The sequence below is a fragment of the Hippopotamus amphibius genome, chromosome 14, assembly GCF_030028045.1.
Source record: "Hippopotamus amphibius kiboko isolate mHipAmp2 chromosome 14, mHipAmp2.hap2, whole genome shotgun sequence".
Taxonomy (NCBI): domain Eukaryota; kingdom Metazoa; phylum Chordata; class Mammalia; order Artiodactyla; family Hippopotamidae; genus Hippopotamus; species Hippopotamus amphibius.
Window position 1 is genome coordinate 32,668,811 of NC_080199.1, and position 24,472 is coordinate 32,693,282.

Sequence of the window (24,472 nt, forward strand, 5' to 3'; positions counted from 1 at the left end):
CTTATTGAAGAGGCTTTTTTCCATTGTGTATTCTTGCCTCCTTTGTCAAAGATAAGGTGCCCATATGTGTATGGGTTTACCTCTGGGTTCTCTATTCTGTTCCATTGATCTTCCTTTCTGTTTTTGTGCCAGTAGCATACTGTCTTGATCACTGTGGCCTTGTAGTATAGTTTGAAGTCAGGAAGCCTAATTTCACCAACTCCGTCTTTCCTTCTCAAGATTGCTTTGGCTATTCAGGGTCTTTTGCGTTTCCATACAAATCGTAAGATTTCTTGTTCTAGTTCTGTGAAAAATGCCGTTGGTAATTTGATAGGGATAGCGTTGAATCTGTAAATTGCTCTGGGTAGGATAGTCATTTTCACAATGTTGATTCCTCCAATCCAAGAACGCGGTATATCACTCCATCTGTTTGTATTGTCTGAGATTTCTTTCCTTAGTGTCTTACAGTTTTCTGTATACAGGTCTTTTGTCTCCTTAGGCAGGTTTATTCCTAGGTATTTTATTCTTTTTGTTCCATTGGTAAATGGGAGAGTTTCCTTAATTTCTCTTTCTGATTTTTCATTGTTAATGTATAGGAATGCAAGAGATTTCTGTGCATTAATTTTGTATCCTGTTACTTTACTAAATTCATTGATTAGTGCTAGCAGTTTTCTGGTAGAATCTTTAGGGTTTTCTATATATAATATCATGTCATTTGCAAAGAGTGACAGTTTTACTACTTCTTTTCCAGTTTGGATTCCTTTTATTTCATTTTCTTCTCAGAGTGCTGTGGCTAAAACTTCCAGAACTATGTTGAATAATAATGGTGACAGTGGACACCCTTGTCTTGTTCCTGTTCTTAGAGGGAATTCTTTCAGTTTTTCACCATTTAGAATGATGTTGGCTTTTGGTTTCTCACATATGGCTTTTATTATGTTGAGGTAATTTCCTTCTATGCCCATTTTCTGGAGAGCTTTTATCATAAATGGATGTTGCACTTTGTCAAAAGCTTTTTCTGCATCTATTGAGATTATCATATGGTTTTTATCCTTCAGTTTGTTGATATGATGTATCACATTGATTGATTTGTGTATGTTGAAGAATCCTTGCATCCCAGGGATAAACCCCACTTGATCATAGTGTATGATCTTTTTGATGTGCTGTTGGATTCTGTTAGCTAGTATTTTGGTGAGGATTTTTGCATCTAAATTCATCAGTGATATTGGCCTGTCATTTTCTTTTTTTGTGACATCTTTGCCTGGTTTTGGTATCAGGGTGATGGTGGCCTTGTAGGATGAGTTTGGGAGTGTTCCTCCTGCTATATTTTGGAAGAGTTAGAGAAGGATGGGTGTTAGCTGTTCTCTAAATGTTTGATAGAATTCGCCTGTGAATCCATCTGGCCCTGGGCTTTTGTTTGTTGTGAGATTTTTAATCACAGTCTGAATTTCCTTATATGTGATTGATCTGTTCATATGTTCTATTTCTTCCTGGTTCAGTCTTAGAAGATTGTATTTTTCTAAGAATTTATCCATTTCTTCCAGGTTATCCAATTTATTGGCATAGAGTTGCTTGTAGTAGTCTCTCATGATCTTTTGTATTTCTGCGGTGTCAGTTCTTACTTCTCCTTTTTCATTTCTAATTCTCTTGATTTGCATCTTCTTTTTTTTCCTGATGCGTCTGGCTAATGGTTTATCAATTTTGTTTATCTTCTCAAAAAACCAGCTTTTAGTTTTATTTATCTTTGCTATTGTTTCCTTCCTTTCCTTTTCATTTATTTCTGATCTGATCTTTTTGATTTCTTTCCTTCTGCTCTCTTTGGGGTTTCTTTGTTCTTTTTCTAATTGTTTTAGTTGTAAGGTTAGGTTGTTTATTTGATATTTTTCTTATTTCTTGAGGTAGGACTGTATTGCTATAAACTTCCCTCTTAGAACAGCTTTTGCTGCATCCCATAGGTTCTGGGTTGTTGTGTTTTTATTATCATTTGTTTCTAGATATTTTTTGATTTCCTCTTTGATTTTTTTAGTGATTTCTTGGTTGTTTAATAGCGTATTGTTTAGCCTTTGTGTGTTTGTATTTTTTACAGTTTTTTTCAGGTAATTGATATCTAGTCTCATGGTGTTGTGGTCAGAGAAGATGCTTGATATGATTTCAGTTTTCTTGAATTTACCAAGGCTTGATTTGTAACCCAAGATGTGACCTATCCTAGAGAACGTTCCGTGCGCAGTTGAGAACAAAGTGTAGTCTATCGTTTTTGGATGGAATGTCCTATAAATATCAATTAAGTCGAGATGGTCTAATGTGTCATTTAAAGCTTGAGTTTCCTTATTTATTTTCTGTTTGGATGATCTGTCCATTGATGTAAGTGGGGTGTTAAAGTCTCCTACTATTATTGTGTTACTGTTGATGTCCCCTTTTATAGCTATTAGCATTTGCTTTATGTATTGAGGTGTGGAGCAGGGCTTCTGGAGGGGTATTGCCAAGGGGAAAAAGTAGAAATGATTTTTATGACTTTGTTGAGAGGAGTGCGAGGAACACTTAATGGAAGGTATAGAAAAAACTTAGCAGATGCAAGAATAGGGCAATTGTTGACTCAATGAACAAAAAGAAAAAATATATAAGGGAAATGTAGTATGTAATACAGTTTGGCTCAGTTCTGAACCATGATCACACAGGCATAATAAAATGACCTCTGAATACTAGTTTACCCAGAAATTATTATGTAGCTGAATTTGAGGATTTGGGAAGAGAGGAGGAGCATCATCTTTCATAGAAGACCCAATAGAAAGTATCTGAAACAACAACAAAGAAATTGCAAGTGAAGCTTTGGCAGATTATATAAGACTATATATATCAATTCTAGATAAATCAGTTTTAATTTTAAAGTAGTTACTTCTAGGGAGAGAATTTGTAGTATTCAACCATATACATAAATAAAGGTTTTATTTAGTAGAAGTTCCATATTTTGATTGGGTCAGATGCCTTAGAACTCGAAGGGGAAGAGAAAATATATGTTAACAGTGGGTCAGTTATCCCTCTGAAATCTCTATCCTGTAGAACAGTGCTGTCCAATAGAAATATAATGTAGTCCACATGTGTAATTTAAATGTTTCTGTTACCTACATTAAAAAGATACAAACAGATGAAGTTAGTTTTAATAATAGATTTTTCTCAATATATCCAAAAAATAATTTCCACATGTAATCAATAGAAAATTATTAATAAAATCTGTACTCTTGTTTTTATACTGTCTTCAGAATCCAGTGTGTATTTTATATTAAAGCACATCTGAAGTCACATTAACCCCATTTCAAGAGCTCAGTAGTCATTTGTGACTAGCGGCTGCCGTTTTAGACAGTGCAGTTGGAGAACTGGGGCTGATACAGTGCCCTAGGGTTTTGCCCTGCAGTCAGATGTGTGGCAGCCATCCTTGGGTAGTGAAAGAGAGACAAAAAATGAGGAGCAGGGAGCTTTCTCTGGTGGCCGAATGTTGGTCCCTTGCTGGTGACTTTTGAGGACTCATTTACAACAAACACCAGATATTTGATAAGTATTGGTTAAATGAATGCTGAATGGATACACAGTTCAAACAGCTAAGTTTTCATATCATGGAAAATTGTTGATGTAAATGGGTATTAGGCATAATAAAAAAGCAAAGTAGAAGAGAAATACTGGAAATTTTGTTTCATCTGTAGAAGCAGCAGTATTTCTCTTATGCTTAATTTTGTACTTCATTATCATGGAGTATATTAATGGATATACATATCATACCAAAGTGATCATTTTGGCTTGCGTGTACTGTATATATAAAAAATATGTGTTCGGTATTCATACCTTTCACTAATCTAGTATGTTTTAGTTTATAAAACTTAAAGTCATAGGTAGTATAGGTTACCTGATGTTTTGGAAAAAGATGCATATTTCAGTGTTTTGGTCACAAATGCAAATTAATATTTTTGGATTTACATTTTTATTTTGTCCTGCTTGAGATTTGTTTCTTATAGATTTTCTAGTTGGTACTTTTTGCTGACATGCCAAACATGATCATTCTGAATAATTTTTTTTTTCTTATAACTGATGCTATATTAATAAAGTATTTTTATTTTGTCTGTTTTGTGTTTGGAACGTTTAAAAATGTCTTTTTATGTTTTTCTTCTCTTTTGATTAGGTGCCAATGATACTAAATTCACTACAGAGAAGTGTACAGGCAGTGTTGGTGGGAAAAATTCAAATTCAGGACTGGTTTAGCAATGGCATTAAGAAAGCAGCTTTAATGCACAAGTGGCCATTAAAGGAAATATCTGTTGATGAAGATGATCAGTGTCTGCTTCAGAATGACGGGTTTTTTCTTTATTTGTTATGCAAGGATGGATTATACAAAATAGGCTCTGGATACAGTGGAACAGTTAGGGTAAGTGATTCCTTACAGCTCTTAATCATAGTGGAGTTATGTCTAAAATGAACTATGTTCTGTTTGTTTCTTGCTTTATTTTTAGTGTACCATCTAATTTTGATATAATATTTATTTGAAAATCAAAATGGAACATACATATTAAATGTCATTCATCCATTTGTTATTTTCCACTGATTATTAATTATGAAACTGTTGACAGAACTAACTTTTGTTGTTTTGCAGGGCCATATATATAATTCTACATCTCGCATCAGAAACAGAAAAGAAAAAAAGTCTTGGTTAGGGTATGCTCAGGTAGGAGAATAACCGCAAGAAACCAAACTTTTCTTCCTTATCTTTTAAAACATGTGGTTCATACTTGTTTAATCAATAAATAATATCACTTCTATTTAAACAGATATAGCATATTATTAATACTTTGACTATAACAATAGTATGGTGTAGTATAGAATTTATAAGAGATTTACTTTTAGATCTGGCCCTGCTTCTTACTAGCTGTGTGACTGTGGACAGCTAAACCAATTTGTGTGATCCTGTGTGATTTAGCTGTAAAATGGGAATAAAATTGAATTCTGTTGGAATTCTTGTTTAAGTGAGTCTCTAGTTAAGAATCAAAGACCACCTTTATCATTTGCAAATCTGAATTGGGAATGTAACTGTGACCCAAAGCTAAATTAGAGCTTTTTACCACAAACTCCTTCGTTCTGCGTCTAGATCAGTACCCTCCAGGGAACAGTGTGTGGCCTGCTCACTAGATCTCTGCCTGCATGGAGCATCATGCAGAGTGTGAGCGATGAGAGAAAAGAGCTAGGCCTGTGTTGTTCTTTTAATAGTGTGATCTCATCACCTGACTAACGTGGTCAAGTGGGTGTCAGCACTTGGATGCATGAAGCAAACGAACAATGAAGCAAATGAACGATGGTCAAAGGACCGAAAGTGTTTATTTCTATACTATCCTTTCCTGAGTAGTGAAGCCCAAGTTTCCTTGTGGGAGAATGTAGAATAAAGATGTCCCTGCCCTCCTGTCTTGCACAGCTCTCAGTTTGTTGTCAGCAGTAGTTGAAAAAAAATATTTGAAAGCATTTTGGAAATTAAAAAAAATTACTATTGTATGAAAAATAATCTTACTATATCAACTTTTGGGGGGATTTTTAAATTAAATTTTAAATGTCAAATTAATTACAACAACAAATTAGTTATCTCTTAAAACATAACCTGGTTTAAAGTATCAAATTTTTATTTGCCACTGCTGTATTTTATCTAACAAATAATATCATGGGAAATACATTTATAGAAATATGTTCAATGACATTACTCTGCCTAAAACCATTATTCTATTGATTTTTAAATATTAACCTAAATATTTGTGGGAGTAACAGCAGTCATTTCTATTCCTTACTTGGCAAATGATATAATTTTGACTGAAATAACCAAAATATTGTCCTGTGTGATGTATCTAATATGTGTATCTGAGAATTAATAGGTTAAATTGATACTCAGTGGTGTACAATACCTCCTCTTATTAAAGTATACCCAGGTTCTTATATTTTAAATCTTTAATCTGTTTTAGACATCAATATTGATGTTTTATTGCGCCTCAAAAAACTGTAATACAGACCTGTATGGCTACTTCATCTACTAGGTGGGTAATGAGAAAATATTTTAATATATAACATAGCAAACTTTTTTGTTGTTATCAGGGTTATTTATTGTATAGAGATGTGAATAACCACAGCATGACAGCCATAAGAATAAGCCCTGAAACACTGGAGCAGGATGGTACTGTAGTGTTACCAGGTATGTTACTCAACTAGTCATCTCTTTTCTTCACAGGTCATTTTAAGAGATGTGCATGTTAGGCCACTGAGACATATAAAGAATGGTTAGCAAGGAATAGTGCTTGCTTACAAATGGGTTAAAAAAATCTTGACATGCAAAATATTTTATAGTCTATATAAAATTAATGCATGTGAGGAAAAACAGATACCATGAGTATAGTATAAAGTGTTTTAATACGTGTTTTGAAATTCTTGCCCAAATTCTGTAGCCTGAACCCCCCCTCCCCCTCCCCCCCCCCCCAAGACGGTTTCAACTCCTGAATTAGTGGGGGGAATGTTGCTTTGTTCCTCTTATATAAGCCATGACTCTGACTCTCAGATAACCTTGGTGTAAAGAGCTTTCTGTTTATTTATACTTTAATGACAGTGTATTTTGGGTTTTCCTCTTTATTTTAAAGAGTTTTTAGAGATAGAGATTTTAGGGTGGGTCAGGAATTTTTTAAATTCTGTCATCTATACTTTTCAGTAATACTCTGATAAGGCACTTTGGACACAGTTCATTTTGCTTTAATTTTGAGGTTGTACATATGTATTTATCCTTCAGATCACTGTGCTGTCTAAATTCTTGGGCAGTGAATATTAAATTTTGTGGAACACTGGGCAAATGTATAATATATTCTCCATTGTAAGGTATTTGAATTTGCTTATACCTTTATTAATACACTCTACAGATTTTTTTTAAAATCTTAAATGTTTACTATGTCTACCAATAATTTCATGGTAAGCAGCACTATTACTTTGAGGTGCTTGGCCATCTGAAAATGACTGAGAACTTCTGGAGAATACATTGAGAAGGATAATTGCTCCCTGGCTGCTTGTGAATTTTTAAGATATTTTTATAACTTCATCAAACATTTATTTAAATATTGCTATGTATACATATATCCAAATTAGTGTACCTGACCACATGTTAAGGTAAATATCACATTTCATGTTTATTTCACAAATAAAGCTGCTTTGGAAAACCCATGACTTATTAAAACCATTTTGTAAATAACTGTCTGTTTTCAAATATGTCTACAGGGTTTTTGTTTGTTTGTTTGTTTGTTTTTAATCATCACAAGCCCCAGGCCATGTCTCTGGTCTTAATAATGATAGTAACAGTAATAAAAATATTTTGAAATAATAACGTACCCCATATATATATACATATATTAAAAGTAACCATACTTATTGTACAAGTATCATATAAGCAAAACAAAATAAAAATTGTTACCCCACTTCCCATCTATAAACACTACTGACATATTAGTGAATATCCTTCCTGTCTTTTTCCTATGATTATTATGTACATACTTGTACAAACGTGATGTATGCTACATATTGCTTTTTTAACCTGTCCCTTTCACTTAATATTCTGAATTAAATTAGTCTTCTGTAACATCATTTTAATGTTATAAAATATATTCCATTGATTAACATATTGCAACGGAGGTCCCTTCTGATTTTTTGCAGTGTAAATTTCACTGCAGTGAGCATCCCTATGGCTCTGTCTTTGTGCAAGTCATTTTAGCATGTCTTGGAAGAAAAAATTCTTAAGCCCTTCACCCCACCCCCAACAGATGGATACTAATATAAAGGATTTACTTCTGAAAACCCCTGATCATTTAACGGAGATTGTGACTGAGAAAAACCATTTGAAAATAGTCTGCAGCTATTTTATGTATTCCATCATGGTAAAAAATGACTTGTTAATGTTCTTATTCAGTTCAAATCCCTCTCCTTCATTTAACATATGAAAGGCGACTTTTAACAATACAAATGTGGCTCTCTGTGTTTCACAAGTATGTACCATAGTCATGGTGAAGAAGGAACCAAACCGGGGGGAGGATGGTCACATGTGTGTCTTGATATTTTCCTGAAGATGCTGTCTTACAGTGTTACATGATGGATACAGAAACGATAAAGAGAAAAATCTTTTTGAAATCATGCAGCAGGAAGACCTGCCCTCAAGCCTGAAGAAGCCTGTTGTCATTTTTCCCTTTCTTTGACCTGGATGGCAGTTTCTTTAATAGTCCTTTTTTTTTTTTTTCCCCAGCTAGGGGCAACCTGGCTTTGTATCTTTCCCACCAAGAAGGAGCAGAAGTAAACTGTCAGGTTTATAGATGGTGATGAATACATGTTTAAAATTGACAGAAATCTGAGCTTCATGTTCCAGCTTGTCTTATAGTCTAGTTTATAAATGAGTTGTTTTCAACCCAGCACTGATGAGCTAAAAACATACTTTTTTCCCCTGTTGTCATTTTAGCCTTGATATGTTGGCATACCTTTTATACTGTATCCCTGTGTCGTTTACTCTTTGTGTCTGGTGACAGATTGCCTCAGATCATGAGGGTTTTTGCTACTCTTCTTGCGCCGCTTCAGTCCTCACCCCTGCATTTATCTGAAATTATAATGAGTTTTTCTTCTTTGCTTTTTAGTTTAAAATCTTACTGCTTAGAGCTTGAGAAGCATCTTTCTTGCGCCTCTTTGTATTCTGTACAGTGGACTAGGAACTCTTTCTTTCGATTTCTCCTCTCTTTGATTACCAAGTCTCTTGGGCTACCAGTGGGCCTTGTCTCCCAGTTTCTATTTCCAGTTTGTGATCACTGAATTCTCTATTTGGTAAGGGTCTGCCTGTGTTTTGCATATTTATAATAAGGAAGTATGCTAGTATGAAGCTCCTGGGCAAAGATATAGAGTAATCCAGCTTACTTGGGTGGGCTCCATTACTGCAAAAACCAGAATTTTATATTTTGCTGATTCAGGTGCAAATAGAAATGAAATATTATTTTTTTTTTTTGGTATTGTAATTAATGGAGAGATTCATCCTAGTTCTCTGCAGTTATTTTGGGAAGTGTGTGTGCTTTTAGACTTGCTTGCTGAACATTTGTTTTTCCAAAAAGATACTGTTTATACTTAGATATTGAGTTGCTTGTAGTTTCATGTTATTTAGTAGCAGTCACTAACACATGTCCCAGTGATCCTTCTGTGATACTGGTATCCCTTGTTTCAGCTGCACTTGTGCATTATTTTGATCAAAATATATAGTGCACTGTTCCACGGAGATATATACGGTATTGGTGAAATATGGCATTCCAGCCAAAATATATGAGCACTTTCAGACAAAAAGAAACATGTAAGCATAGATTTATCTGTTCTCTGAAGGGTGAACATTTTAAAAGTGTATAGCATGCTAAATGCTAAAATTACTGGGAATAAGCAATAAACCTAAGTGGAAACTGTATGGCTAGCTCTACTTTATAAAAGCAAGGGATATCTGTAGTTGGACACCATAGACCTCAAATGCAGAAGCTTTAGGTCTATCTGTATTTTTCTGTGACACTAATGACTGTGATGTATGTCTGAAGGTAGAGTGTTGCCTACCTCGCATGTGATTGTATTGAAATGATTATAACCAACATTATAGTTTGTTCATCGTGGTGCATGTTTATTGTCAGACAGTATCTAATACTAATTCATTTTGAAATTAGCTGGGCTCTCAGGTCCTTGATTATGGAAGATTTATAAATGTAAGCACAAAATGTAAGGCGTATTATTAGTTGAATTGTTTAGTTTCTGCTAATTTGTAACTCATTATTAAAAAGTGCAGTCTCCCTTTGAGTTTAAATTATCTTTATTGTGTGGAGAACTCTCATTCTGACTTCAACAGAGGCGTAAAGTCATTTTGTGAGATGTTTATTTATATTGTAGTGTAATTGCTGTTTCTTCCTCTTGCACAGATTGCCACACTGAAGGTCAAAATATTTTATTCACTGATGGAGAATATATTAATCAGATAGCTGCTTCCAGAGATGTAAGTATTCTGAGTCATGAGAAACTGGTATAGATGGAATCCTCTTCTCATAAATTATTTGATTTTTATTAGATGGAAAGTAGAGCCTTAAAAGAGCAATTCATGTAACAAAGTACTGTGGATGTTTTCTTCCTTTTAGGATGGCTTTGTTGTCAGAATATTTGCCACAAGCACTGAGCCTGTGCTACAACAAGAATTACAACTTAAACTGGCCAGAAAATGCTTGCATGCCTGTGGTATCTCACTATTTGATCTGGAAAAGGACTTGCATATTATAAGTAAGATGATCAAAAAAACTTTTCTCCCATATTTTAATTTTCAGATTTTTTATTCTTTTGAAAGCTAACATGTTTTCAACATTGTAGCTAATCTTAGGTAGCTATTTTGCTCTCTGTTACTATGAAGGGCACTTATGAATTAATATGTGTAAGTAACTAGGAGTAATTTGAAGCCTTTGATTTTTATTTGAACAAGTTTTAAGAATAGCCATCGAATGACCCCATAGATAGTGAAGATGATAATTGGCCTAACATTCATTTCATTTGGATACAGACATCCACAGGGTATTTCTTGGACTTAGTATACTTACTCTTGCAGGGTCATAGTAGTAGTTAGGATTACTAATTTCCATGAGGGTCTCAGTTTTGGTTTGTTATACTGCTCCTGGTTTAATGTTTCCCTTTCTTAACTTGTGGGATTCTTTGCAAGACCCAACTTTCTTGACCGTTACCTTATTAAATTTATTAAACTTCATCAGTGATTTAATTTGCATATTTGTGTAGTATTTTTGTTTTTCCGTAGAAAAATATTGTATTGAACTCATAGTTTTTAAATTTCAAAATCCCATAAGCTCAGTAGTAGTTTGTATAATTGGAGAACTCGTAAAATGTGCTATGCATAATTATTTACTCATAGATTAACAATTTGCAAGTGTGCATAAGGGTCTGTGTGTATATATTCAAACATATGTAATCAGATTCATGGAGTAGCTACATGAAATGTTCTTCTGTAGGAAAAAGCTTGAAACAGGGAATCTGAAATACCTTAGTTCAGGTATCTGTGTGGCATTGTTCAAGCCCAAAGACTCCATTTTAGGACTTAACCTTACCACGCTTTACATATTTGCTTATTTGTAAGCCAAGCAGTAGAGTTGTGAGGATCAAATAGGAAAAGGCTCATGCATTCTATAATGCCTGATAGCTAATAGATGCCCAATAAAAATTAATTCCTTCATTAATGTAAGGAATATGGCTGACATTGATTTAAACAATTATTTTAACATTAAAAAAATAATTTGGCACTAATTTGAAACAAATTAAGAAGCTTATGGTAACTTTATCTTTCCTTGGAGTAGTGTAGCTACTGTTAATATTTTTTTAAACTGAAGCATCTGACATACTCTGTCATCCTTGTTTTTGGGTGATATTAACTGAATTGACTTTTTCATCATTCAAAATAATACAAGTTATGCTTGAAATTATTCATATTAAAAATGTGATAATATTTATTAAGTCTTGTTATATTATCAGGTACCGGATTTGATGAGGAGTCAGCAATTCTTGGTGCAGGACGAGAGTTTGCACTAATGAAAACAGCAAATGGAAAGGTAAATTACTTTTATAGGATTAAAAATTAACATATATGCTTTAAGAGATGGTATAATCAGTTGATTAGCTTACACAGTTCACATATTTAAACATAATCATATTTTAAAGTTTGATTAAACATTTTTTAGATAGTAAAATTTTATTCGTGTTGAAATAGTATAAAAGAGAATTATGACATTTGAGTATAAAATTTTATAAACTTTATAAAATGTTACCTTTTTACAAATATTTACCTTAATTATGGGGCTCCTTGTGTAATTTTTTGAGTTAGGGTAAATTCACATTTGTGTTTATTTTGAATAGTATATTCCTCACAAATTTTTATAAATGTGCAGACATATAGACTACAAGATGGGGTAAGTAGGAGTAGGTATAGTTAAGTTATAGGTTGTCGAAGTCTATTTATAGAAATGGAAGCTTTTTTCTTATCTAGTGTGTGTGAGGATAAAGTAAGGTACTTAGAAGAATGCTGAAAATTAAAATTATAAGGCATATATATACAGTATATTTGTATGTAAGACGTTTTTCACTGGGAAAAATGAATTGAGAATTTTATGAATTTCCTTCTGTATGTTTGGAGTGTATTTATGGCATATATTTATGTCTATTCAGGATACTCATGAAAGATGATTAGTATCCTCAGTAGATATGAAAAAAAACTATTGTGAACTGTATATTTTTGGAAAGATATTCCTGTTTCTCTCCTGCTCAGCTGTCAGAAGTTGAATAATATTAAAAAAGAGTTTGAGTTCTTGTTGTTTTTATTTTCAACGAAATATGGAAGTTTTTTGCTCTCATGTGAAACCTGGTGCACTACTCCAAAAGGCACTATAATTCTTCTTTTTTTTTTTTTGATATGTTAAGATATATTACACTGGCAAATACCAGAGTCTCGGAATCAAGCAAGGTGGTCCTTCAGCAGGAAAATGGGTTGAGCTACCAATTACAAAATCCCCAAAGATTGTGCACTTCTCGGTGGGGCATGATGGCTCTCACGCCCTTTTGGTTGCAGAAGATGGAAGCATATTCTTTACAGGATCTGCTAGTAAAGGAGAAGATGGAGAGTCAAGTGAGTTGACTATTCAGTAAAAATACTGTGGAATTTATTAACAAAAGAAATATCAATTTCAACAGCACCAACCTTCCCAAGTTAATAGAATATTTTATATTGAGGAATATTCAGTTAATGGTTGTGGTGTTCTGTTCGTTAAAGAGCTGTGATTGCTGATTTCATACTAGAGTTCATATTCATGAATTTTTATATACTTTATGCATTGCATAAATGGCTATTTATCTGTTTTGTCAGTGGTGTTATTTTAAAAAAACTTATTTATTCCAATATATTATTTTAACCCAAAATTTTGGAAAGAATATATATTTCACAATGAAGTAAACCTTATGTAAAATGTGTAATAGTGTCAGGTATGAAATACTGTTCTTGGTGTTATTTCTTTATGATGAAATTCCTAAGCAATGAAAAATTAAACAATTTTCGTTTATCTCATCTTTCCTATGTTTCTGTTCAGTCTTCCTCAAAGTGTCATTTTTCTCTTTTTGTAATTTCTCTTGTACGTTATACATTGTAGAGTTGGGATAACATCTTATGAGGATTAGGTTTGAAGTCAACATCTAATGTAGAAATCATGTGTAAATAGAAGTTATCCTGAAAAAAAAAATCCCTTAATATAGCCATGAAGTGTATTACCATATCTCACAAACTTCAGCCCAGCCAGTTTTTCCTCCTGGCATTTGGAAGACATCATTCGTCTTTTGTTTGAGCACCAGATAACTTAGTTGCTATATATATGTATATAGGTCATGTTATAAGAAAAAATATAGTGGTATTTTAATCCCAGAATTATACCCAGCACAGCAATATGTTTTTATTCAGAAAGGCTTGCAAGAACTGGGATTGACTAAGGGACAGAAGATTGATATTTCCCATCTTTTGCTCATTTCAGGGATTTAGTTTTTGAGAGCAGAGGCTGCTTAAATCTTCTACATTTAAATTTATTTGCTCTCCCTCCATATGCATATTTCCTTTCCTTTCAGTTTCTGACTAGGTGTAGCTACTTAGTAAATATGTGTTGAATGAATGAGGAACTGGTTTTACTTTCCAGGATCCAGTGGAGGCATACATGTGAGGTAGAGTTTGAGAGAAAAGGGATTTAAAAATATATATATATATATATATATATATATATATGATAATGGAATGATATTGGTAATGTAAGTAGCTAATCTAGAGATTGGGCTCCCCAGAAATTTGGTAGAAAACTGGCATTTCTCGTTGGGAATTTCATTGTGCTACAAAGAAGAGGATCTGATAGTGATAGCCTAATAAATATTTAATGAGATGAGGCTTTCAGATTGACTCATTTAACTGACGTTGGGAAGCCCAGGCCTTTGTGAAAATAAAGTGTATGATAAATGCAAATGATATATTTTTTCCTTGGGCTTTATATACAAATCATTATTTTTACTTGTACATGAATGCCTTATATTAAATGTTTCTTTTTTTTTTTTTTTAGCTAAGAGCAGACGGCAATCAAAACCTTATAAACCTAAAAAAATAATTAAGATGGAAGGAAAGATTGTGGTGTATACAGCCTGCAATAATGGAAGTAGTTCTGTTATTTCTAAAGATGGAGAGCTATACATGTTTGGAAAAGATGCCATTTACTCTGATAGTTCAAGTAAGTTAACCTTAAACACCACTTCACTTTTTTGCACAGAAAGTCCTATACTACACATTATGTATTGCAAAGATATATCTAGAAAATTAACATTTGTAGCATGCTTTCTCTGCATTTTTCACATTTCTTTCCAAATACAATGTTGTGTTCTTCTTTCCGTCTTGTTGCTGGCAACACTGTCACTAGTTTCCTGCAGAGTTAATCATGGGGCTTGACTAGTGCAGCTCTACCTTAGCTGTTACTTTCTCTGGAAAGCTTTCCCTAGGCTCAGACGCTCATGTGACATGTTCCTGGTGGTACCCTGGGGACATGATTTTCATAATTTACGGGATTTAAAACGGATCAATTATTTATCTCCCCCTATTGTTAGATAGAGAAAAGCTCTCTCTCTCTTATTTACTTTTATATACCCAGTGCCCAGTGCAGTGTCCGGTGCATGGTTGGGTTTAAAGAATTACTTGTTAAGTGACTGGGTGACTGAATTACAAGTAGTGGGTATGAGGAATAGAACTAGCCAAATAAAGAGTTTTATATTTATAAACAGTAAACTCAAAAACTTGTCATATTTGGTTGCTAGATTTTCTTTCTAGCATTTAGAAATGAGTATAATGACGGTGACAACCCACTTGGAGGGATTTTATATGAAGTAAATATGTAAAGTCTATAGATTTCTTTGTAAAAAGGAAATCAGAATTAATGAAGTTTCTGATGGGAAGTTTAAGTGATTGTCTCATGCTGGGGAAATGACATATATCGAACATTTATAACCATCCATTATTAAATTGAACTGTTCTCAGGTGACTTATGAGATGGTTTAATGTGGTAATATTTAGAGTCTCAATTGGCCTCAGCTGTCAAAGTGAATCAAAATTTGGGGATGGGCTCATGCATAGTTTAAAAATAATATTCAATGTAACTGTTGAATGCTCAAATCCTCTTGGCTAAGGCTGATGGTAACTTGTGCATTTATTAAGCATATATTTATTAGAGAACTAACAATATGTCAGGGATTGGTAGACCAGACAGACGTAGTCCCTTTGTTTTGGAGGCTCTGAGACACAGGTGGACATTATAGAACTTAAATGTTAGAGAGCTGTGATCTAATGGTTATGGATATAGACTCAGATCCTGGCACGGCCACTTTTTATTTGGCTAACTCGCTTTTATTATGTAACTTTTCAGAGCTTTTCTTAACTTTTCATTTTTTTTCCACCAGTAAAAGGGAGCTAATGATAATACCTGCTTCATATGGTTCTTGTAAGGTTATAGGAGATAGTGCTTATGAAGTGCTTAGAACAGAGCCTGGCTGAAAATATGTCAGCCAGTACTGTTATTAACAGTAAATACTATTTCTTTATATACATATCTTTTTCAGGTATGCTAAATACTAAAAATGGAAGGTATTTTTAGTATTTTGGGGTATGCTTAACCAAAAGACCTGAGTTAGTATAGGATGAAAGGGAAGGTCACCTTAAGGAAGTGATATCTGAGCTAATAATGTAGAATAGTTTTGCCAAAGTGTGATATGAGAATTACATTATTTGTAATTTAAATAAAACAAATACTTCAACTTTTAAAAAATGTTTTCATTTTAATATATGATGGAAATACTCAACAGTCATTGATTTTTTCCTGTTACTACTACTAGATAAGGTTAAAATGCTTTAGTCAAATTTAAAATTAATGTAAAAATATTAAGATAATATGGGTGGTACTTGAATATGACAAGTATAATGAATGTAATATGTGAATAAGTGAAATTTAGGAGCTAGCTCTCAGTTGGATTGTGGAAGAACGCCTTGTAGATTAAAAAGGGTTGAAAAAGACTGCTTTGGAAAATCTCAAGGTTTCTACCAAAGCAATGTTATTTCAGAGTACTCTGATGAGTGTTTTACTCTGTTTTGCTGAGGCAGGTCCAAACAAGTAAAGTACATGATTCAAAGGTTCCTTTGTGCTTGGGTCAGGAAAATTTGAAGTCTAGTGACCCTTCTAAGAATTGTTGAGATGTGCTGCCCTTCAGAGCAAGCGTCCAGGAGAAGCAGGCTTGAGCTGATGCCACAGTAAAGATGTGTCCCAACGCTAGGTGGTAACATTTTAAGATTTTGAGGCTCACTACAAAATTATAAAATTAATTTACTGATACCCTGCCCATCTTTTGGCCACTATTTCCTGTTCTGGTGGGTTATGTTATCCCAGAAATGAAAAGTTCTGTGTTGAGGTGGTCCTTTTACATTGCCGATGATTTACTAGGCTCAGAAAGGCTTTTTTTGTTTGTTTGTTACCAAGTTTGTATCTTTCCTGTAGGTTTGGTAACAGATTTGAAGGGCCATTTTGTAACTCAGGTAGCTATGGGCAAAGCTCATACTTGTGTTTTAATGAAGAGTGGAGAAGTATGGACATTTGGTGTGAATAATAAAGGACAATGTGGACGAGACACTGGTGCCATGAACCAAGGTGGGAAAGGTAGGTGTTTAATGCGTGGATATTAAATTTTCTGCTATCTTTTCAATATTTTTTCAGGACACCATGGTGAAGAATCTTACTCTTTCAAAACAAGTGGCTTTTTTTTTTTAATGATAAAATGGTTCACTTTTTAAAATTATCCTTTAGGAAGTAAAACATAAAATTTCCAGAGAAGCATTTTGTTTTCATTTTTAACAGTAGTGCTAATAGCAAACAAAACAAGTGGCTTTTTGATTTTATACTTATAAATTATGAGAACTACTAAATTTCTTATTTATTTGTCTGTCTGTCACTCACTGCATTAATCAAAATACTTTAGACTTTGAATTTCTGATCAAATGAGCTTGCTTACTTGTATGTTTTTCTTAATTTTATATAAAATGTAATAACTCTTCTTTGATTTAGCATTTTTAGTGACTGAATTATCCCAGAAAAGTGCATTTTTGAAACTCTTTGTTATTAGGTCCTTTTATACCCTGTGTTTCAGTTATAACAATTTTTGACAGCAGTCTATCTGCAAATATTATCTTCCTGTGTCACAGCATGTACTACCTGTAATTCAATCAGTTCTTGATAACTAAGAATGATCTGTAAGAATACTTGACCCATTGTCAAGAGTTAAACTGTAGATGCACTTTATATACTGTATCCTTTGCCCCGACACTCAGGCTGTTGAAGGGAGATGAGGGGGTAATCCTTTGTCCTGCTTGTTGTGGGTGTTTTGTTTGTTTGTTTTTTGGTTATAGTTGTGTTTACCTCATGCTTCCTATCAGATTTTACTTCTAGCTGCTATCAGTCCTATACCCTTCACTCCAATTTCTAGTTTTCTCTTTTTAATTTTGTATGGATAGAGAGACATATTATTAGAATTAAGCACTGAATTGTGTTTAAAGCATGAATGGGTTTGAGGATTAATATTTGTATAAATTAACAAAAACAAGTTTAGTTCTTTTGGGGCCTTCTTGATGGCAGACTCATCTGGATATAAGGAACCCTCTTATTTTTTTCCTTACCTTATTTATATCTATGTGTATTTAAAATACTGTAATTTTTAAAAGAGCAAATCTGTTAGAGCATATTGATTTTGAAGAAGAGGGAAGAACAAAATAAAGAAATGAATTACTCCAAAATGGAAATTTTCTTCTTCTTCTTGCTGAACTAGTGAGCCATAGATTTGGATAACACCCACTGGGCATAAAGGAGAGAAGCAGCTTAGTTTTCTATATATAGTATAAATATGGATTCAGATTATATTTTATAAGAGTTCTGAGCTGAACAAAATTGTTTCTTTATTATCCCAAAACTCTTGTGAAATTTTGGCATATGTTTACACCTATGTTCTGGATTCTTAGGGTAAATTTCATAATAACCAAAATGAAACTAAAAGTTTTTTTTCCTTAATATAAATCTGTTAATATAAATCACCAACTCTGTTAGTAAGTAATGCATTAGAAAGCAAACTGGTAGTGCAAGACACACAATGAATGCAGGTTGCAAAGTTGTAAAGAAATAAAGGATTTTTTTAAAGTTTTTTAAAAAACAGGAAAAGTACAGAAAATAATATTGCAATATAAAAAAATTGTGTATATACCACCATGTCGTATCATTTTTCAGTAAAAAATATACGGAGAGATAAGATTCAAGTGTCCCATATTCCCTTTCTAAGGCTTATTACTGTTCTGCATCTCTCTCTTCAGAATTAATCACAATCATGACTTTGATTAATATCCTTTCAGTCATGTTCCTGTATTTTTACTTATTTTTATATAGTTTATATATTACATGTTCATATTTTACACATAGGAAAGATTTTTATATGTGCTCCTCTGTATTTTTCTATAAATTGATTTTTTTTAAATCTCACCATTGTGTTTGAAATATAGCCACATTGGTACATATAAATCTAGATGACTCATGTGAACTGCCATGTAATAAACCACACCACTAACATATCATAGTTTAGCCATTCTCCTGCTGATAGATGAATTTATTTCCAATTTTTCACTCTTATAAATAATTTTAAAACCTCCTTTATTCATGTTTGCTGGCAAAAATGTGTGAGACATTTCTCTAGTGTAACTGCTGTGCTGTAGATTTCAGCTTTGCCAGATTTTTCTTGAAAGGTTGTACCAATGTATATTCTTACAAGTAAAGTCTGATTTACCATATCACTCTAACAGTTAGTACTGACAGACTGATTTTTTTCATTTTGATGGCTATGGCATGGTTTTTTGTTGTATTTTTTTGTTATATCGAAGTATAGCACATACAGAAAAATACACATAGGATAAGTGCACATCTTGAGGAACTGTCACAAAATAAACACATTCATGTAATCAGCACCAAGATCAGGAAATAGTCTGCTACCAGCACCCCAGGAATCCTCCCTTTATGTGCTTCTCCAGTTACTATCTACCTCTCCACTTAACACTGTAAATTACTGTTGCATACATTTATACTTTATATAAATGGAATCCTGTAATATGAGCTCTTTTGTGTCTAGTTTCCTTTCATTCAGCTTAATGAGCTCCATCCATATTGTTACCAGCTAGTTGTAGATTGTTCATTCTCATCATTGTATAGTATTAAATTGTGTGAGTATACCACAGTTTTAAAATCTTTCCTAGTATTATGGACATTGGGGTGGTTTCTAGTTTGGGTTATGTTAGTGTTGCTGTGAATAATCTAGTAAATGTTGATGAAAATATGAGTGCCCTTTTTTGGGGGTATTTAGCTAGGAGTAGAGTTGCTGAGTCTCTCTTGTAATTTGCATTTCCTTGACTATTAATAGTAAATTAGATTCTCTTCAAACTTTTCTTATTTGCTTGTTTTTTTCTTATTAATTTGTAGAAATTTTTTGCATATTATATTGTATGCATTGTAAATATCTTTGACCAACCTGTGGCTTATCTTTTACATTTAGTTATGGTTTCATTTGTTGTGTATAATTTTAAAATTTTGGTAAGTTCTTCATTCTTTTTATTTATAAATTTTTGCTTTATGTAGTCAGGTTGGGGCCTTTATTTTCCATATGAATTAGAATCAGTTTTTTTACTTATCACTGTGATTGGGATTGCTTTGAATTTGGAGATTAATTTGAGCATGATAGTTGTGGTACTGTTGGGATGCTTAAATGAGTAATACATGTAGAGCCAGGTGCAAGTAAATGCTCGATGTATTTTAGCTATTGTTAAAAACATGAGTCACGCCTTCTTAAGGACTGCTTTATTCTAACCCTTGACATAGTTATTCAATACTTGGTCATCTAATTTCTCAACCTGTCCATAGGTTAGAAGTGGCAGAAATAAAAAAAGATTATATATCCTCTGAGTTCATTTTCTGATTAGACAGACTTGTATTGAGTCTGATATAAGTGTAAGTGATAAGAGAATAAGGTTGACTAAGAAAAAGAGATGATAAGTAAGATATAACCTTGTCTTTGAGCATCTAGGTCTGCTAGAAAAGAGAAACATAAAAAATAATTGCTTGATCCCCACAGATTTGCTCTTTCATTATATGGTCTTGTAGCACTATATGTTCTTCGTAATTCTATCACAGTTGTATATTTACACTTTTCAGTGTGGTTGTTTGATTAATGTCCATCTTTCTTACTAGCTTACAAGCTTTATAATGGCTCATTATTGTAGTCCTCAGTGCCTAGAGCAGAGATTTGCAAACCATAATCTGATGCCTTATCTTCTCAGTGGCCTGTTTCTATATGGCCCTTCAAGCTAAGAATATATATTGTATTTGTAAAGGGTTATTTCTTTTAATGTGACGTAGACTTATGTGGCCCCCAATGCCTAAATTATTTACAATCTAGCCCTTTACAAAAAGGTTTGCTGACTCTTTGCCATAAAGGAGTGCCTGGGACATAGTGTTCAATCAAAAAAATAATTGCATGAATTATAACACAATGAAATAAGTTGTAATTGAGGTATAAACGGGCTTTGAAGAGAGAATGACTTATCCCGGAAAAAACTGTTTTCATAGGAAAAGACCACTGAGCTGAGTTTTTGAAGGCTGTAAAGGAGTTTCTCTGGTAGATGAGATAGGAAGCGGCACCTGATAAATGAGGTAGAGAGATATAGGTGGAGCAGGAATGAGCAAAGGCCCTGAGCATGCAAAAGGGCACAGGATGTTTAGAAGGCAGAGGGGACGTAGACTCAGAGGGAATATAGCTTGCATGGAGGAAGTGAGGCTGGAGGAAATTGGGAGCCGTATTGTGACTGACTGTATCTCGCTGAGGAGTTTTATTCTTTTGAAGACCTTGGAAAGACATTAAAGATTTGTAAATTGTGGAGTCATAGGATCAAATATATATTTTAAGAAGCTGGGTTCTAGCAATGGGAGGATGTTCTAGAGTGGAGGAACTCTTGGCTTAGAGTATGATTAGGAGACTTTGGTCTCTTGAACCAAAGTATTGGTGGTGAGGAAGGAAAGTATAGACTAAAATCAGAGAAAACTAGGAATATGAGTGACAAAGAAACAGCTAAGAGATACACCTGCCGTCACTGACTCTTTTTGCAGAAAGGATATGGAGAGAGAATTTATTAGTGGTCCCTAAATTTGTTGTTGTTGTTGCTCTTGTATTTTATCATTCCTTTGTATATTCACTTTGATTAGTATGTGTTATGTATTTTTTTAATTGGAAAATAAAATTACCAGTTTTTTAGACATGGGAGTCATCTAGATGAAAATTATAAACTGATCTTTCAAATAGGGTTTGGAGTTGAAAATATGGCAACAGCAATGGATGAGGACCTGGAAGAAGAGCTAGATGAGAAAGACGAGAAGTCCATGATGTGTCCTCCAGGCATGCACAAGTGGAAGCTGGAGCAGTGCATGGTGTGCACCGTGTGTGGAGACTGTACCGGTTATGGAGCCAGCTGTGTCAGCAGTGGGCGTCCAGACAGAGTCCCAGGAGGGTAAGAGAATGATTAATACTCAAGAGATAAAATAATAGTAGAAAATATGCAAAACACATTTCTTTTCAAAGTTATTCGAGTGTATTCTATTGTGTTGTTTCTTTGCTTCCTTTTTTTTTTTTTTTAATTTGTTTATTTATTTATTTATTGGCTGTGTTGGGTCTTCGTTGCTGCACATGGGCTTTCTCTAGTTGCACTGAACAAGGGCCACTCTTCATTGTGGTGCACAGGCTCCTCATTGCGGTGGCTTCTCTTGTTGCAGAGCACGGGCTCTAGGCGCATGGGCTTCAGTAGTTGTGGCACACAGGCTCAATAGTTGTGGCTCACGGGCTCTAGAGCACAGGCTCAATAGTTGTGGCGCACAGGCTTAGTTGCTCCAGGGCATGTGGGATCTTCCTGGAGCAGGAATTGAACCCGTGTCCCCTGCACTGGCAGGCGGATTCTTAACCACTGTGCCACCTAGGACAACCCTCTATTGTGTTGTTTCTTAAAGGCATATTGGCATTTACTTATAATTCTTATAATTGTTTTCTGTTATAATAATTTCTAATTCAGTGTTATTTTTTTTTATTTAAGGTGCTTTTCTTTCAATTGATTTGTTTAAACCTTTATTTTATTTTATTTTATGTATTTTTTCCTCATGTCCTCAGTTCATTTTATTACTTAAATTTTTATTTCACAAAAAAATATACATATATTCTATTTTTATGTATTGGTGAATCTGTTTCTATGGAGTATATTCCCAGACTGTTATTGCTTGTTTAAAAAATATTGGTTTTTGTTTGTTTTGTTTTTGATGGTTGTGTTAAAAAAAGATGAACAGTTTCTATTTTCACTAACAGCAGAAAAAGGCACGCTTTCTCTTGAAATACTGCCAGTATTTAGCAGATCATATAATTCTTTAATTTTTGTCAGCCCAGTGGATGTAAAGTGATATTATTATTTTCATTTATAATATATTTCCATGACTGACATTTTTCCTGACTATTTAAACATACTCTTCTGTGAATTTTCTCTTCAAAACCTTTGCCTGTATTGTTTTTATCCTTAACAGTTGGAAGGTGTTCTCTGAATATTCTTAGTATTAACTATTTTCTGTCTTCTCTACAAATAGTGTTTCCCAATGTACTGATGATCATTTAACTAAATTAGGGTATATTCCGTTATGCAAAAGCACTTAACATTTTTTATAAGCAAATGTGTACTTCTTTGGCATTTTTGAATTTTCTATTTAGACTAGAAAGATCTCTCAATTTCTAGTTGATTATATAATATCTTAAATATTCTTCTAGAAACCCATTTTATTTCTTTTTACATTAATAGTTTTTAATGCCAGTGGAAATGATTATTGTTTTGATATGGGGTAGACGTCCAACTTCATTTTCTTACAGATATGTAGCCAATTGTACAGTCATTACATTTGAAATGGTTACCAGATTTATCATTTATTATATTCCCTTATATGTCAGAACCTATTTTCTGGGTCTTCCATTATTTTCCTGACTTACTGATCCAGTCTTTTGCTAATATTATGTGGTTTATGTTTTGTAGAGTATTTTAACATTTACTAAAGTTAGCTCCTCTCAGTGTCTGTCCTTTTTATCGTTTGAGGAACTATTCCTAGATATTTAATTAAAACGAAAAATAATTTTAATTGAAATTGTGTTTAATTTACCTATTAGTTTCGTTCTTTTTTTTTTTTTTTGGAGTTTTTTTTTTTTTAATTTATGTATTGGCTGTGTTAGGTCTTCGTTGCTGCGTGCGGGCTTTCTCTAAGTTGCAGCGAGCGGGGGCTACTCTTCGTTGCGGTGCAAGGGCTTCTCAGTGTGGTGGCTTCTCTTGTTGCGGAGCATGGGCTCTAGGTGTGCAGACTTCAGTAGTTGTGGCATGCAGTCTCAGTAGTTGTGGCTTGCGGGCTCTACAGTGCAGGCTCAGGGGTTGTGGTGCACGGACTTGGTTGCTCCATGACATGTGGGATCTTCCTCGACCAGGGCTTGAACCTGTGTCCCCTGCATTGGCAGGCGGATTCTTAACCACTGCGCTGCCTACGAAGTCCCTATCCTTTTCATTCTTGTTGGACCACTTTTCCCCCATGCAGGGTTCTGTGTTATCATTTTAAAGTTAATATGTGAGTTTGGCAGAGTCAAAATGCAGGTTTTTCCCTAGAATGTTGGGGAAAATTTCAAGTCCTATTTTTGTGTTGCTGTTTATAGCTAATATAGTATAATGAGGTATCTTTTGTGAGATCAAGTTAATTATCATACATCTTTGTATTCTTTGTAAGATCTGATTACTTATAATTAGCAAACTTTGGGAAGTAGGGGGTATCTTGTGAAGAAACACTCAGAGTGAGAATAGGCACCTCCCCATCTCTGGCTTCCCTATTTGACACCTTGTTAGTATTCAGGCACTTCTTCCCAAATGATGTCTGGATTTCCTATGAGTATACTTCTGGGTTTATACTTGGCCTAATATAATTAAATAGATCATGTATAATAGGCCTTTTTTTAAGGCTGTTGAAATATTATGATTTTTAACAATAAATTTTCTTTGCACTTTTAGCCTGGGTTAAAAAATATTTTAGCTCTCTTTATCAAAGGATAATGATACTATTTCTTTTAGAAAGCTATATGGTTGGCTCTGTTTACTGTATTTAAGCCCTTAACTTGTTTATTTTAAAATTTAATTTCGGTAAAAGAAAGAGTCTGTGATTTTTTTTTTTTTTTAAAAAACAACGTTGGAGTTGAAATTTAT

General features: G+C 33.7%; 1 protein-coding gene across 8 annotated transcripts in view; it reads left to right on the forward strand.

Annotated features, from left to right (window-relative positions):
* The window catches only part of MYCBP2 (MYC binding protein 2), a 267,817-nt gene that overhangs the window by 53,672 nt on the left and 189,673 nt on the right, over window positions 1-24,472 (forward strand). For 7 of the 8 annotated variants that reach the window (XM_057707054.1, XM_057707050.1, XM_057707049.1 and 4 more), the window contains exons 6-15: window positions 4,145-4,387; window positions 4,613-4,684; window positions 6,091-6,187; window positions 9,951-10,024; window positions 10,164-10,302; window positions 11,554-11,630; window positions 12,496-12,700; window positions 14,163-14,327; window positions 16,632-16,790; window positions 21,514-21,718. In XM_057707054.1, coding sequence (XP_057563037.1) covers window positions 4,145-4,387; window positions 4,613-4,684; window positions 6,091-6,187; window positions 9,951-10,024; window positions 10,164-10,302; window positions 11,554-11,630; window positions 12,496-12,700; window positions 14,163-14,327; window positions 16,632-16,790; window positions 21,514-21,718 — 1,436 coding nt within the window. The remainder of the gene's footprint in view (window positions 1-4,144; window positions 4,388-4,612; window positions 4,685-6,090; window positions 6,188-9,950; window positions 10,025-10,163; window positions 10,303-11,553; window positions 11,631-12,495; window positions 12,701-14,162; window positions 14,328-16,631; window positions 16,791-21,513; window positions 21,719-24,472) is intronic. The other variant, XM_057707051.1, reaches the window with a different exon arrangement.